The sequence below is a fragment of the Leptonotus elevatus genome, chromosome 20 (assembly GCF_054856555.1).
Source record: "Leptonotus elevatus isolate MCC_2025b chromosome 20, RoL_Lele_1.0, whole genome shotgun sequence".
Taxonomy (NCBI): Eukaryota; Metazoa; Chordata; class Actinopteri; order Syngnathiformes; family Syngnathidae; genus Leptonotus; species Leptonotus elevatus.
This window is the reverse complement of record NC_141258.1, coordinates 3,033,683-3,049,917: the sequence shown is the minus strand read 5'-3', so window position 1 is coordinate 3,049,917 and position 16,235 is coordinate 3,033,683. Positions and strand designations below refer to the sequence as shown.

At 41.6% G+C, this 16,235-nt stretch overlaps 1 protein-coding gene across 1 annotated transcript; it reads right to left on the bottom strand.

The window, feature by feature from the left end:
• Positions 1-288: 288 nt before the first annotated feature.
• Positions 289-11,024, bottom strand: tbx21 (T-box transcription factor 21). The gene is made up of 6 exons (XM_086064475.1): positions 10,292-11,024; positions 3,686-3,840; positions 3,473-3,594; positions 2,332-2,490; positions 2,175-2,236; positions 289-1,030 (listed from the first exon to the last, which is right to left on the bottom strand). Exons 1-6 carry the CDS (start codon positions 10,867-10,869, stop codon positions 304-306), a joined length of 1,803 nt encoding a protein of 600 aa, XP_085920601.1. The 5' UTR covers positions 10,870-11,024; the 3' UTR covers positions 289-303.
• Between the last annotated feature and the right edge of the window lie 5,211 nt (positions 11,025-16,235).

Here is a 16,235-nt window from a genome sequence, read left to right as displayed (position 1 = left end):
TATGATTGTCACGCATCCCATATGCTTGATATCCATCTTAAGGTTCATGTACTAGTACACACTTTGCCGTCTCAAGTATGCAGAGGTGGCAAATCCAGGTCCAGAAAGTAAAAACCCTGCCACAGTTTGGCTTTAGCCTTAGTTGCTAGCTAGCTAGCTCCCTAGTTAGCTCCCATGGCGCTCGTTTTCCTGCTAGGGAGCTAGCTAGCTAGCTAGCATCAGGGGCTAAAGCCAAACTGTGGCAGGGTTTTTACTTTCTGAACTTGGATTTGAACTTGGGGGGGGGGGTGCAAGACTTGCGGCTCAGTGTGTGTAATAACCGAAGTAATCGGCGTCTTTGTCGCACAGCTGTGCCCCGCGATTGTGCGGAGGCGAGTTCTCAGTGCTGGACGTGTAGGGCGACACCCTCCTCTTCTTGACGTCGCCGCCCTCAAACGGGGCAGAGTCCGCCGAGTCGGGCGATTTCACCGAGGACGGCTCCAGCCAGTGCTGCTCGTCTTTGCCCTTGTCAGCCAGGGGGAGGGGCTCCAGCGGGGCGGGATGCAGCCTGGCGTTACCGGGCGATGACGGTGATGAGGACAGCGGGCGGAACCAAGCCAGGCTTGGGGCCGGCTTACTTGCTAGATACTGGGGCGGGGCCCGGGCGGGGGACCATCCCGCCGTGGTGGACACGCTGCTGGAGGCGAACGGGTGCTCGGGGTAGTAGCTGAGGTGCGGGGGGGTCTGCAGGGGGAAGGGCTTGTAGATGGCGTTGCCGGAGAAGTCCCCGTCAAAGGACGACGCAAAGTCCAGACGGTTTGGGGCCACGGCCTGCTGGGACTGCAGGTACCAGTGGGGCCCTGGGCTGGAGGGAGGGTCCTTGTGCTGCTGGCCGCCCACCGCCGCTTCTCGGCCGTAGAAGCGGCTCTGGGGCAGGGGGCTGATGTATGACTCCGACAGGTAGCCCGGAGTGTAGCAGCCCCCAGGCAGGAGTGACTGGCTCTCCGTGGGGGAGGGGGTGAGGCGCTCGGGGTCGGGCGGCGCGTACAAACTAGACAGACGACAGGGGAAAGAGGAAGAAAAGTTGTTACTTCCTGCCCATAAACCTCAAACATCTATCAAGTATCTCCTCAAAGGAAACTTTAGTGCACTGTGGTTGTGTGTGTGTATATATTTATATATATATATATATATATATATATATATATAATTTATTTATTTATTTATATATCTATTATATATATATATATATATATAATAGATATATATAATTTATTTATTTATGTATATATCTATATATATCTATATATATATATATAATTTATTTATGTATATATCTATTATATATAAAATAGATATATTATTTATTTATTTTATTTATATATTTATTATATATATATATACGTATAAAAATAAATACATTATTAAATAAAATGCCATTATTTTTGTACTCTGCACCAAATGAATCTCTATTACACAAATTGACAACAACAAAAATCTTATTTTAAATTTGCTTCATCTGACTGAAATTGAAATATTATGTAATATATTTGCCAGTCTTTGTACTCGCCTCTAACTTAATTACTCTGCTAGAAATTACTAAAAAAACAACATTGTTACACTATTTGTTAAGTTAGCATTTTTTTTTTTGTGGTTTACTAAAAACATACGTATATAATTATTTTACTGTCCTAAAAATGGACAAGGTTAAAAATTGACTAAGCATCCTCAATTCTTTGTCACGTTATCTTGTTTCCATCATGTGTTGTCTGTTTGACCACAATGAAAACAAGAATCTTATCTCGTATTTCATCTTTTTTTCTGTGCTTATCCTGTCGAAGCAGACACCAGTTGCTCGCTTTGTAGCACACAATCGCAAAGCATACTTACTTGTATGTACGTCCTTTTGAGTACAATACAATCCAGTCATCTATATAACAAGTCTGCACACCCTTGTTTAAATGCTGTTTGTTGGTGGATTAAAAAAAAGCCTACTAGAACATCTGAACTTTATTTGGGTTTAATCAGACACTTATGCAACCACAATCTCAGTTGATTATTTTTTACATCACCACTCAAAAAGATTTGAAAAAGTTGAAGCTTTAAAAGGATTTATCTTGCCCTTATTTGTATCACAAAAAACGGGGGTGTGTAGACTTTTTATATCCACTCGAAAAATATTTTACTATACTCACGTGTCGTAACTGTCCCGAAAACCTTTCGCAAAAGGGTTATGGTCTATTTTTAATTGCGTGATCTGTGAGACGGGGAGAAAACGAGAGAAATTAGTTTTCCATTTTCAAGACGGTGAACATCATGCTGCTTCATCTGCCGGCCGAAATGTTGACCCACGTCGGCGTTCTGGTAGGCGGTTACAGCGATGAACTGCGTCTCGGGAAAGACGAAAGTTTGCGATTTGGACGCGTGGAAGGCGTCCTCGCTGCCGTCTTCCTTCACCTCCACCACGTGCAGACGCGGCTGATACTTGTGCAGGGACTGCAGCACGATCATCTGCGCGTTCAAGGACAAAAAACAAAAATCTAATTTAGATTACACGTCTAGGATAAAAAAAACAAAAAAACATTACAAATAAATATAAAATCAAACAATAAATTGAAATCAAATTATTCCATTTTATATTTTGCTTATAATATCAAATTTAAATTCTCACCAGAAATACAATTCTAGTTAATCAATTTTAGATGCCACTTGCATTTATTTACATTTAAAAATTAAACAAAAATTTGAATTCAAACTAAATTCCACCCATTTGTTCCTAACTGCTTATAAATTCAAATTTTAATGGAAATAAATTAAAATCTATATCCACCATCAATTACAATTACATTATGCTTATATTATCAAATTAAAAATTACAATTCAATTTAATAGTTTACCTATCTCTTTTTAATTAAAATGAATCAATGTTAGATACCTCTTATAAAATTACAAACATTTATTTTTATTTGAAAATGTAATTTAATTAGAAATACATTTTAATGTATTTTAATTTAAGTATTATTATTATTATTATTAAGTTGAATTAATGTAATTTAGTAAAAAAATTGCATTTAATCAATTTTACATTGTGCTTCAAATTTGAAAAAAAAAATCCCTACCACTTTTTCTTTAAAAAACAACACACTAACTAATCCGTTTTAGATGAGGCTTAAAAATATTATTTAATTCAAATTTGTAAATTTAAATTAAACAAATTTTCATCCTGCTTTTAAAATGACCTTAATAGTAAGAATTAGGGATGAGCAAATATTGATACCAAGGGTCCGTATCGGGCCGATACCAGTGTATCAGGTACTTAAACAAAATTTAAGGCAAAAAAAACCCCAAATTAAGTCCTCCACAGCAATAGATGGCGCTATACTGTAGCAGTTTACCACATCACGTTCCCAATTTTTTTTCATTGTGTTAAATGAATTTTTTATATAAATAAATAAAAAAACTAAACTAGAAAGTGCAAGTGCAGTGTTTGTACCTGTGCCACGTTGTTACTTCCGCCCTTGTTGTTGGTGAGCTTGAGCTTACTGAAGGACACTTCCTGTCTCATCCAGTGGGCGCCCGTGTTGGGAGAATCGGGGTGCACGTACATCCTGTTTCCTGCGCCAATCACGACATGACTAAGTAGTCTCGAAAGACACGTCAGGCCGAGCGTCACGACGCCCATCCGCCATCCGAGTAGTGATCGTACCTGGCATGTTGCCCTCCGCTTTGCCGCACTGCACCCACTTGCCGCCCTGGTAGCGCCAGTGGTGCTGGTCGGCCAGAACCACGTCCACGTACACGTTGTAGTGGGCCGACGGGTCCAGCGAGCTGATGTTGAAGCTTAGGAATGGGAACATCCTCCTGGCAAGACAAAATACCGGTACGTATTTTTACATGATCTAGCTGTCCTCGCAAGGTCCTTTTGCTCCAATTTGAGGTTCACCTGCTCTCTTTAGCCCCTCCCTTTCCCTCTTGTGCCAGCCAATCACATTCATTCTCAGCCCACCTGGGCCAGTCCATGTTTGCCGCACGTCTGGTTGCTTCTTCGCTTAAGTACTCAGTCGTGTTTTTGGATTATCTGGAGGTGGCAAATCCTGGTCTAGAAAGTAAAAATCCAGCCACAGTTTGGCTTTAGCCCCTGATGCTAGCTAGCTAGCTCCCTAAAATGTAAACAAGCACCATGGGAGCTAGCTAGGCGAGCTAGCTAAAATGTAAACAAGCACCATGGGAGCCAGCTAGGCGAGCTAGCTAAAATGTAAACAAGCACCATGGGAGCTAGCTAGGGAGCTAGCTAGCTAGCACCTGGGGCTAAAGCCAAACTGTGGCAGGGTTTTTACTTTGTGGACCTGGATTTGCCAACTCTGCATTTGTTTTTGTTTTACTTTGTTTTGGACTGGAATAGAAGGTCTTTTGGTGTCATGCTGTTGCTCCACTCGATCAAGTCCAACAAAAATGTTTTTCATTTGACTTTTTTCTTCTTCTTTTTTAAATTAAAGAAAACAAACGATTTACTAAGAATCGTGGAACATTTTGAAGAGGAAGATAGTCCTCTCGTTAATGTGGGCTAATCTACAGGCTAACGTAGACAAGCTAAAAGCTAGCTAGCAAAACTTAAAAAATATTATTATTATTATTATTTTTTAGCTCTTACTGAGTAAAACCAACGGATTGGTCGAGGAGAATGTATTTGGTACAGGTTAGCCTTCTTTAATACTACATGCTAAGCTAAGCTAACTATAATGGCAGTTCTGCATAGATAGAAATCGGGTCGGCAAACTTTAGTGCTCAAGGGCTACATTTGAATTTTAAAACCAACAGCTGGGCCTGCTCGTATTATATAATATTTGAATTTATAAAATGATTTACTCTAACATTTAAGTCGTATTAATATTTTTTTTGTAATTATAATTATAAACAAATGAATGAAAATATCTCCATTGTATACGTAGGTATTTAAATTTGACTAACTTTTGTATTTTATTACTACAATAAACAAATAAACCAATTATTTACCTAGAAATGTATCAATCAATAAAAACAGATCAACTTTAATGAACCAATTTTAGGGCAATATTACGCATTCAATATTTTAGGACCGTTAAATCCTCGACATTTACGGTGCTCGCTTTGTGATGTTTGTAAGAGAACATTAAATATATCTCACTTAACAATCTAAACATCATTCTTTGTGACAACTGGCCTCCGTACAAGATGTTAAAGTACTTGCTAACGTAGCCAGATGGTTAGCATTTGAATCCTAAATGGTTCTCGCTTAAAATACTCGACAAGCTACGCTAGTTGTGTACGTGTGACTCTCCTGCATGTTGACAGCGCTGCTTAGCTAAATGTGAAACGTGCTTATGCAAATGAATCTAATTGTTCCCTCGGGCGCTTTGGCGGCGTCAAAACAAGTGAGGTGTGTAAAGGCGGGAAAGCGTTTGTCGCTGGTCGCCGAGGCACCTGAGGGGCGGCCATTTTGGAGTCTTGTCGTTTTAATGTTTCGTTGTCACTACATAACTGATTACATTGGAGTTGAAACTGTGCTAGTAAGTAGCGTTAGACGCCAGGTCAGCCATTGTGTTTCAACCCAGCAATACAAATACAGTAAACCCAACAACATCGCGGGTTCTAGATTTGCAGGATTTTTTTGCGGTACCGTTTAGCTAACTCATTTGGGTGTAATTCCATTATTAGCCACGAGATGGTGGCACTGTTTGACACAAAATTTGAAAAAAAAAAACTGTCAAAACAGGAAGTATTTCAAGTTCAGCCTAGTTTTTGCTGAAGAATTTTGAACGTTTCATTTCTCTCCCATTCTGCTTTTTACGCCTACAGAAAGAGACATATGTAGGTTCATTTTATAATGTAAATATTTAGGCATGATTTTTTTGTGTCGTGTGCGATGATGGTTTTCGTGTTTTTTTTATATCACTGACTTGTTTCACAAAAGAAACTGTGATCCTCGCAGGAGCGTCTCGGAAAGGCCATCCACTGGGAATCAAATCTACGAATCTTCCGTCGAACCGATGCTTGACGCTAACACTCAACGGCGTTTCGTCCGTCAACGCGGACGCTCGCAAGTCTTTGGCAGTACGGCGAAGAGCTCGGGGAAACGCGGCGGAAGTACGTGGCTGACATTTAGGAACAATCCGGCTGGTACGGCAGAGTGCGGAATGTACGGGAGAGGAAGTGGACGTCGGGCGGGAGGGGAGAGGACTCTTCCGCACCGGCGCACCCGCTGATGCATGTGGACAGGGGCTCAGGTCGGCTTCTTGTCACCGCGTGCGCTCGCCTGATCGTCTGTGACCGCGACGTGCCAGTCCGCAGCTGCCGCCACCCGCTAACACGGAGCTCTATATATGGTTCAGGGACCCCTTAAAGGTGAGACATCTTTTGAAGGACCCTCCTCGTAACCGGGCCTGGATTGTTGAATAGCAGGAATTCCGCATATAATTGATGATATCTCTAAAAAAGTGAATAGGTAAATCCAAAAACAAGTGCTGAGCCACATAGCTAAATGTAGCTAAATTATTTGAAATATATAATAATAATCCGGCACAACCTCCCAAAAATGCCAAATTTTGTTATGTTTGTTTATAAATAAAAATAGTAACACTCAATTGCGTTTTTTGGGGGGGGGGGGGGGGGGTTCGCGTTCCTGCTATTTTACATGTTTTTTATTTTATATATATATATATATATATATATATATATATATATATATATAATTTTTTTTTTTACAGTATTAGAACTACATTTTTTATCTGCCCAGTTTAAGCGTATTTTCACTGTAAATTTGAAAGAAGAAAAGTGAAAACAGGAAGTAGACCTATTTCAAGATCATTTGAGATTTTTTGGCATAATTATTGATTTATATTGTAGATGATAAGTTGTTCATTTGTAAAAAAAAAAAAAAAAAAAGAAGGGATTTGTTGACTGGAGCACTGACATTTTTTGGGTATCCATTGGACTTATTTGTGTTTATTATTTTAAAATTGCATTGAGCCCCTAGTGTTGTCGTTTCGCATTTGCCGCTAAAAAGCCCTGTCTAACAGGAAGAAGTAGTGCTTTGGCGCCATCTTGTAGCATCTTTGTGCTAAGGAGCTATAAGTGAGGGGAGGGCGTCATGATGCCTTGGAACTACGTCGAGATGAGGGGAGGAGCGTCCCTGTCTAGTACAAAATGAGTGCTTTGGCGCCACCATATCATGGAGGGGGGGGGGGTTCTTTTTGTGAAAATAATGCTTATTAAACATCAAACTTGCGGTTTGGTTTGTCAATATGGTTGAGTGCGAGTCTTGTAGAAAGCGTTTGTTTTGCGCTCGCTCGCCGTTTCTGCGAAGACGAAGCGTGAACAGGAAGTGACTGTCACAGCTTGACACGGTCGCACTTCTGCTTTTTTTTTTTCCGGGAGGGGGACAAGAAGAAGAAGACAGAAGACTTCCTAATATTCAAATGAAATATTTTCATGATGACTGACATTTTGATTATCATCAGTGAGGACTTAAAATAGAAAAGGCGCCCACTTCGGACTCGCCACTTTGAGTGTGAAACTCTTGTGGGAAGACACCTAAAAGAAAAATCTTATTTTTTTCTTGATCTTGAACTTTTCTCTGAAGGTCATCAAACTTACAGTATTTTCATCAGTGGCCACATCGTAGTATTGGTTCTCCCAAGTGGGTTGTTATGACAGGAAAAAAAAAATCATATGCATGTACAGTATAATAATTGTTTTATTTTCTTGTCATTTAACACCTCCGGACAAAATTAAAAGACCCCAAAAAACATTTTCATTTTTCGCAACGAAATGCTCTGAGATTTTTTTTCACAGTTGGCTAACTCAGTTTTTTCCTAATTTTTAAGTTAAATGCACAAATGATTAAGATGATCAAGGCTCAGTTCCATTTTGAGCATATTGGTAGCATTTTTGATTTTTTTTTTAAAATTGGATTTGGCACAAGGATGAAACCTGTTCTCACCTCCCGCAAAAACATCCCACAGTCATGTTCCGAGATGAAAAGAAGACTCCGAAAGTAAATTGTGCATCTGCATGAAATATTGCTCAATTTGACAGACGGATTCTGACCACCATTGTAGTGAATGTTTTTAAAAAATCTTGAATGAAATATTAATTATTATTAATTAGACAACCTAAACATGCTGACCAGGATCCAACCTGTGAAACTGAAAATGACGACAGAACCTCAGAATATTGAGTAGTATTAAAAATCATTTCACAGAATGTGTCGTCATTGGCACGTTGGGCGGAAGGAAGCGTGTGTCAAAATTTGGCCAACTTCATATTTTTTTTCCGTAAATCGAGACTATTCGTGGCTTCGGGCTGCTCGTAAATGGTGACATTTTGCGACTAGAATTTGTGACAACTCAACAAAAAACAAAAGTAAATTTTTCATCTCGGACAGTAAATTTGAAGATTAGAACCAAATGTTACTTTTTTTTTTCTTTCTCAAAAAAGAAAAAGAAAAATGTTTCTATTGTTTTTGATTATTTTTTGTTGCTGACATTTGTCAGTAATTTAGTGAAAATGAGCGGAGTGAATATTTACTCGGAAAGTCGACTTATGGTGTGCACACCTAAAATTTCAGGCAAAAAAAAAAAAAAGGTCAAATTGCTCAGTTTTTGGCCTTTGACCTTTTTGGAAAATGACTTGCTCTGTTTGAGCAGCAACGTTAATGGGTCAACATTTTTTTTTAAGGGGGCTGAAAAGTAAGGCTTTTGGAGATATGACAAATTTGACTTGATATCAGCAATATAATAATAATAATAATTTAAAAAAAATTTTTTTTCCAAATTGCAGCCTTTGAAAAAATTGCATTCTATAACATCGCGACATCAATTTGATTTTGATTAGCCTTAGACAAATAAGAATTTTCAAAAACGCTCACACTTTGTGAGAGTTCCAAGTCCTTCCTCAAAGAAGTTCTGGTTCTTCTGCATCTTTTCGGTTCGCTCGTGGTGGACTCGCAAATGATTTCTCTTTTTTTTTTTTTTGGGACTTCTTTAAAATGTGCACTCGTGTCAAAGTCCACTCGGCGAGGAGCCGGCGAGCCTCAAAGCAGCTTCAAAGGCGCTTCACCTTGTGAAGGGCTGCATGTGAACTTTCGCTCTCAGGAGGTTTTCGTGGACTTCACTCCTTCGCATGTTTGAATCACGAGCTGACACACTCGCATATGACTAAGGCTAGTCAAAGGTTAAAAAAAAAAAAAAAAAAAAAAAAAAAAGGCTTTCCTCGCAGGTGTCTTTGATATAATTTGTCATCTTTTTCCATTGTTGCATTTTCTGCTGAGAACATTTGGAAGCATTTTGCGGCTTCTTTTGTGTGTGTCATCATATTTAATTTTTAGTCGTATATACGGGGAAGTGGAAAATAATCTTTGGCTTCTTCTTTGACATTTCAGAGTTGATATGAATGAGAGGCCTTGAGAATATGAAGAACTCCACAAAAGCGAAAATTACATTTGAAAACTGTCGTGAAATCAAGTCGAAATGAAATGTTGCCAGCCTCAAAAGTCATGTTTTTAAATAATTGAAGTGTAATGATTAATTTAACAATTATCATATTAAAAGGAGATTTAAATTTTAATTTATAAATCAAGTTGAAATCTTCAAACAGACCAACAAGTGTCTAAATATCAGCGTCATAGTTATTATGACATCATTTTAAACACACATATCAAATATTTCTACGGCAACCTTTGAATTGGAAGCTTCGAGCATGTCACAAAATCGTCCTATTAATTATAATAGTGATCATTTTTTCAACACAGAATCAACTTAATTTAGTCACTTCACGTTTTGAATTGGACAATTTTGTTTGTGTGTTTTAACAATGCACTGTAAGCATAAATGTCTAAATATCATATATTGAGTTAAGTATTTATCATTCTATGCCTCAACAAAATCATTATAATAATTAGCATAAATGCCTATCATTATTTTAATCGTCATAAACACTGAAGCAATTTATTATAGTTACGTTTTGCATTTTTGAATATGATTATGAAGAATGTCAAATATTTGAGCGCCTCAATATTATTCATTACAGCTGACACGCCTCGACTATTACAATTCGATTATTGAATCATTTTTTGCACCTGCGCACGACGATGGAAGCTTCAATCGATGCCTCAATATCAACTTTACGATCATGATGACTCTTTTATTTATTTTTTCGAAAACTTTGACATCTGAAGTGAACAACTTTAAAAAAAAAAAAAAAAAAAAAAAAAAAAAAAGTTGTTAATTACGCAGGCAAAGTTGTGTTTATTGATGAAGCTTTTGAAACGTCTCACCTGCCGTGCTTGGTGATGATCATCTCAGTGCGGAACTTGTGGAACTTTGCCCACAGCGGGTAGTTGTTGAGCAGCGCCTGCGTCTTCCCGCACAGCTGCAAGCCGGGCAGCGGGTAGAGGGCGGCCCGCTGGTAGCCCGCCGCTGCCGCCGCCGCCGCCGCCACCGCCGCCATTGCGCCGTAGCCGTCCGGCGACGGCGGGTACGCGTCTTTGCCCACCGGCGGGAAGCCGTCCCCGCCGTAGCCCGGCCGGGCGGCGGCGGCGCTCCTTTGCGGCGGCGAGTCCGCGCCGGCGTACGCGCAGCCGCCGAGCGTCTGCGCGTAAAAGCGAGCCGGCTGCGCTGCGCCGAAGCCGCCGAGCGCCTGGTCCGAGTGGTACTGCAGCGCCAGGGCGTCCTGGCCGCCCGCGAGGGAGTCCGAGTAGTAGAAACGCGCGGCGTCCTGGATGCCCATCTTCAGCTCGGCCGGGTCCTTGCGGTGCGGGTGTCCGTTGACGACCTCGGGGGTCTTTGGCAAGCTGTGCGCTTCGGTGGCGCCGGTTAACATGCTGAGGTAGAGGTTGCCACCCGTGCCGCCCATTTGTAGCCCCCACAAAAGTCATAAGTCTCGCGTCCGCATCCGAACCACGGGATGGAGCGCTTGGTCGGGATGATCCTCCGAACGCTCACTGGATGACTTGTTCTGCCTGACTGACTGCCTGCCTGACTGACTGACTGACTGACTGACTTACTGACTGGCTGCACGCTCTCATGCAAACTCAAGGATGCGATGTGTACATTTATCGCGGAGGTGTGTCCCCCTGTGTGCTGCACGTGCACGCGCGTCACACGAGGTCAATCGTGTCAGTCCTAAAAAGCCAACCATCGCGTTTCCCAAATTCTTGCTTTTTTTCTCGATCCAATTATCAAATAGAGATGTTTTACATGTTAGCCATTTTCTTCCACGTTTGATTAAAAAAAAAGTTATTATAGTTTGGGGATTTTCATTATAGTTCAGTTTTTTTTATTTTTGTTATAGTTTTAATTCGTTTTCAGGGCGCCTCTGTTATTTTTTTTTAGTTTTAGTTATTTCAAAAATGCTTAGTTTGAGTTAGTTTTAGTATTTGTTTTTTAAATGATGCGTATGACTTTAAACACCATGAAGCAACGCACTTTATACCTAGCGTTGCGTTTTGGCTGAATTGAATGAAAAAGCAGGCAAGGCAAGCCATTAGAGCCAAAGGTCAAACACGCAAAATTGTCAGATCAGGAGCGATGTCATCTGAAGGTGCTTTTCTATTTAGTGTTGCTAGATGACGTCACTTCTGCGCGACATGCTTTCAAACGTCCTTTTTTCCAGTTCATATTGAAATAAATATACTTAAATCACATTTAAAATCAACCCCAAAGGCTCATGTATTAAATAAATGACCAAAAACGAAAACTGGACATTTTCACTGAGTTATAGTTTTAGTTACTTTTGTAAATATAAAATAATTTCAGTTAGTTTTCATTTTTTAAAAAGCATTTTCGTTTTTCTTTTATTTCGTTACCGAAAATGTTTTGGGAATTTTTGTTATTTAGTTAGTTTTAGTCAACTAAAATAACCTTGTAATCGGGGCACAAACAAAAACACATTTCCATAATTAAATTCTCAAATTAAGACATATGTAACCTGATGTAAAAAATATATTATTTTTTAACCTAAAAGCATTTATAATTGGGGCTGACTTCACTTTAGCAGGCACCTTATACCATTTGCATGCAGCATAACACCTAAATGCTGCTTCACCATGTTTGCTTTGAATCCTGACTTCCACCAATTGACCCAAGTTTGTAGACCTCACAGCCTCACTGCGCTTATATTGAATTAGCCTTCTCCGTTTGCATTTCTCAACCCATTCAAACTTCAAAATTGGGACCAATTTGACCACATAGCCCAAATTTCCATTTTTCCAAAAATGGTATCCCCTTTATTGTTTGTCACGCATGTTTTTTTCCGCCTCATCAGTCTGACATGTCCTGGCAGCAAAATGTTTGCTAAACAGGTGAAACGTCAGTCAGCGTTCACCAATGGAAACTCTTTCCTTGAGTCATTCATAACTGATTCTCCCCCTCATATCGCCCACCTCCCTCGTGTTTTGTGCCTTTCCATTGCACAGCATCCCCCAAAACCTCCCCCCAGTACACCCCCCGACCCCCCCCCCCCTTCTTCTGCCATGTGGGTGGGCACAGCACGCCTGCCATCAAGTCCGTAAATCAAAGTCAATGCGCCGGTGTTGGTTTCACGGAAACGCCACTTGAGTGCTTAAGCATGCCAGTGATGACGACGAGTTGCGTAACAACACTCCAGTCAATCAATTCATCAATCGATCACACGGGCTGGCACCTGGATGGTGTCTTAACTTATCAAGACCTGTTGGACGTACTGGACAAGACAAACGATAAATATGATTTACGATGTAAAACAGACTTCCTTTGTTGATGTTTTTCGACAGTGGAGCGAAGCGGGTGCTATTTTTGTGGGTCCTCCGTAGCTTGATGACGTCACAGTCGAGCGAGCAAGAAAGCGCGAGAGCAGTTTATTGAGTTATGCAGGGTTTTAAATGATGTCATATTTCACATAACACCATTTGGTCTATGTACAATTGTTCAATTAAGGAAGGCAAATCTGTATCGTGCCTCCCCGTTACGTGCCACGTTAGTATGCTATGCTAAGTTTGGTGCTACGTTATCCTAGCGAGGGCTATGATTTATGTAAGTTGGGTTTATTTTGTCTACCTTTAATTTGTTTGATAACATTTACTTTATATACCTAGTAATATAACGTGTAATATAATTTAGTTACTTTTAAAATAAAGTAATCAATTAAAGTAACTAAGTTACTTTTTGAAAGAGAAATCGTAATCAGATTTTTTTTTTTTTTTCAAGGAGACTGCTTGGCAACACTGTCCTTGACACAATTTTGGGGGGGGGGGGGGGGGAATCTTGACACATAGAGAGCGTATATCACACTTGCGCTATCGACACCGTTTTTGGGCCTCCTCATACGGTCCATTAGCATGTGAGCAGATGTCGCACCAGCGAGGAGGTACCTCGTAATCAGTACTCATGTAAATGTCCCTCGTTAGAAGTATCCGGAATGCGCGTCGGAGCGTCGCCCTGGCACGGGTTCATCATTAACGCGGCATATGTCGGTAGCGATCCGCGGGTCGGGTGTGAAGAGGGCTTGGGGAGGCTGTGAAAAGCGAGGGAGGAGGAGGTGGATCGAGAGTGCAGATATGTTCGCAAACGAAGAGGGGAAAAAACTTAGCAGAGTTCACACGCGGTGTGTCTTGGCGAAGTGTGAATGTATTCCTCGGCAACCAACAAGCCGCCGCTTCCTGTGGCTATTATTAGCTGCTAATCAATGCTACATGCTAGCGTACAGCGGGTCACTGTGGACCTCAACTTGAACTCACGTTATAAATCAAAATTCTTCAACCAGCGGCCAGTTTCAAAAAGAGTCAACTAAGGATGTTTTGGTCCTACTTATTTGTCTTCCACTGACATCTACCTCCATTTTGAGTAACAGCGCTGCTTCAGGGAGTGTAAATGAGTAATGGAACAGTGGGCGCCCTCCAGTTGACCTTCAAGAATATGTCAGGCCACTGACACTTTACCCAAATTACCCCCTTTTGGATCGAAAGTTATTTATTTCATACAACACATGTCATTAAGTGGTTGATATGCTAACAGTGGCTAATGTTTTATTTGTGTTTATTGACACTCAAAATGGCTGACATTCTTCATGTAAAATAATTGCCATTTACAGAAAGTAAAAAAAAAAAAGAAACTGCCACAGTTTGGCTTTAGCCCCTTGTGCTAGCTAGCTAGCTAGCTCCCTAGCAGGTGACCTAGCACCCGGGGAGCTAGCGAGGGAGCTCGCTAGCTAGCAGCTGAGGCTAAAGCCAAACTGTGGCAGGGTGTTTGTTAACTTTCTGGACCTGAGTTTGCCACCTCTGTTGTCTTGTTGCAGACATCCCTTTCAAACATGATGCGCTTGAAGTTGGATCAGAACCAAATGACTTGGATCACTTCCTCTTGAGCGCAGGTTTGTGCAGTTTCACTTTTACCGGGGCAGAAAATGGGAAATTAAATGTAATAATCCAGACGAGTTCAAAGCTGCGGGCCAGGATGTTCTAATCACTGCAATGACACTTCCATCGATTGATTGATTGATTGATTGACTGACAGCCGCACATGTCGCTAGTGACCTCAGCGCACACACACACTGATGGACACACATAGTGATGTTTGAGGACTTTGTGTGGGCACATCCTGGTTCTGCACGTGGGCGCTGGTCCAAATCCGTTTAGGCGGGCGGGCCAGCCCCTCTGAGCGCCATTCGACTTGCCAACAAGTTGCCAACCAGGGGCCTCGCCGGTTGGCGGCCTTTCCGATTCGCGCGGCTATCAGTCGACTGCGATCTGAATCAATCAGGAAAAATGAATTATTTTTAGCGCGATGTGGCCTCTCGCCCCCGCTCGCTGACCCCCCCCCCCCCCGCCCCACCGCCCCCCCCCCCCGCGCACGTGCCTCAGAGCCCCTCGCTAATGAGTGTCAACATGGAGGGCTGTGGCACTTTGACTGCAGACACCTCGCCTGACAAACGCAGGGCTTCCGTCAACACCGATCACGCCGACGGATGCCAGCCAAAGTGACAACGCGGCCGCTGCCTCGTTTGCTCCGCGGTGTTCCCCCCCCCCCCCCCTTGCAAGTTTCTTCATCAAAGGCGTTTCGCTTTCTCGCCGTTTTCTCGTCGGATCTTGTTGCAGGTCATTGAGTATTGTTAAGTTATTAACATTGTTTTTCAGTTTCAATTTATATTTTAGCCGTTTTGGATTTAGTTATAGCTGTGTAGCTCAATGAATAGAATAGTATTGTATTCTTATCTGTCCCTCTCATGAGAAAAGAAGGGCAACGGGTTTCTCTTCTACTATTATCTACAAGGGAGTATAGTCTAGTACCGGTCTCAGTCGGAAGAGGGGAGAGACAGGCTGATGTATTATTGTTTTTCTCTAATCTGATTTGTATTCCTGGGAACTTGCTGAACTTGCTGATGGGAGGAGACTTTTCGTATTCACCCACTTTTCAATAAATAATGATGTGCAGCAGAAGGAGAGACACCCAATCTGAACAGAACACGGTTTGAGTGTCTTCATTGTGTGACCAGAAATTTCCGATTACCTTTGCAAAGGGACTTCTTCACCAGAATCTCAAAGAGTAGAATACTAAATATTATCTACTCTAACAGTATCTTCAGACCACCAACTCTCGTTTTGCTCTGTCGGCGGCCTCGTGATACCCGATACCAGAACTGACTCAACAACTCGGCTTTCCTCCCCAAAAATCCAAACATTTCGAACCAGTTAACCTTGACCGAGGCACAGACACAAGTTGCTTTGGACGTGGTACCGACACAAGGAACCGACACAAAGTACTGGAACTGAGTTTTGGCAACAGGTGCCAACGGAAGGAGCAGAGATAAATCCTTGATACAAGGTTTTGACACAGGATACTCGGACACGGCTGTCACAAGGTACTGGATCCAAAGTACTGACCCTCGTGATTGACACAAAGGATTGAAACAAAGTTTTGACGCGTGATACAAAAAAAAAAAAAAAAGACACAAGGTACCTACACAAAGTCTTGACACAAGTACGAAGACAGACACAGAACTGAGACGATAAATCGACTGACGCGCAGTACCGACACTCCAGCAAGGCATTGGCATGGTACGGACAATCGAGATCATGATACAAGGTGCGGATCGAAAGTACTGCCGACACGTTGCGCCTTCATTTGGATAAATATGAATGACAGGCCAATTAGCGGTGGGGGTTCAAGTGCAGTCGCTACTGAAGACAGCCTCCGATTCCCCTTTTCACGCGTGTGTGTTTCCCGGTAGTTTTCTAGTAACCGGAA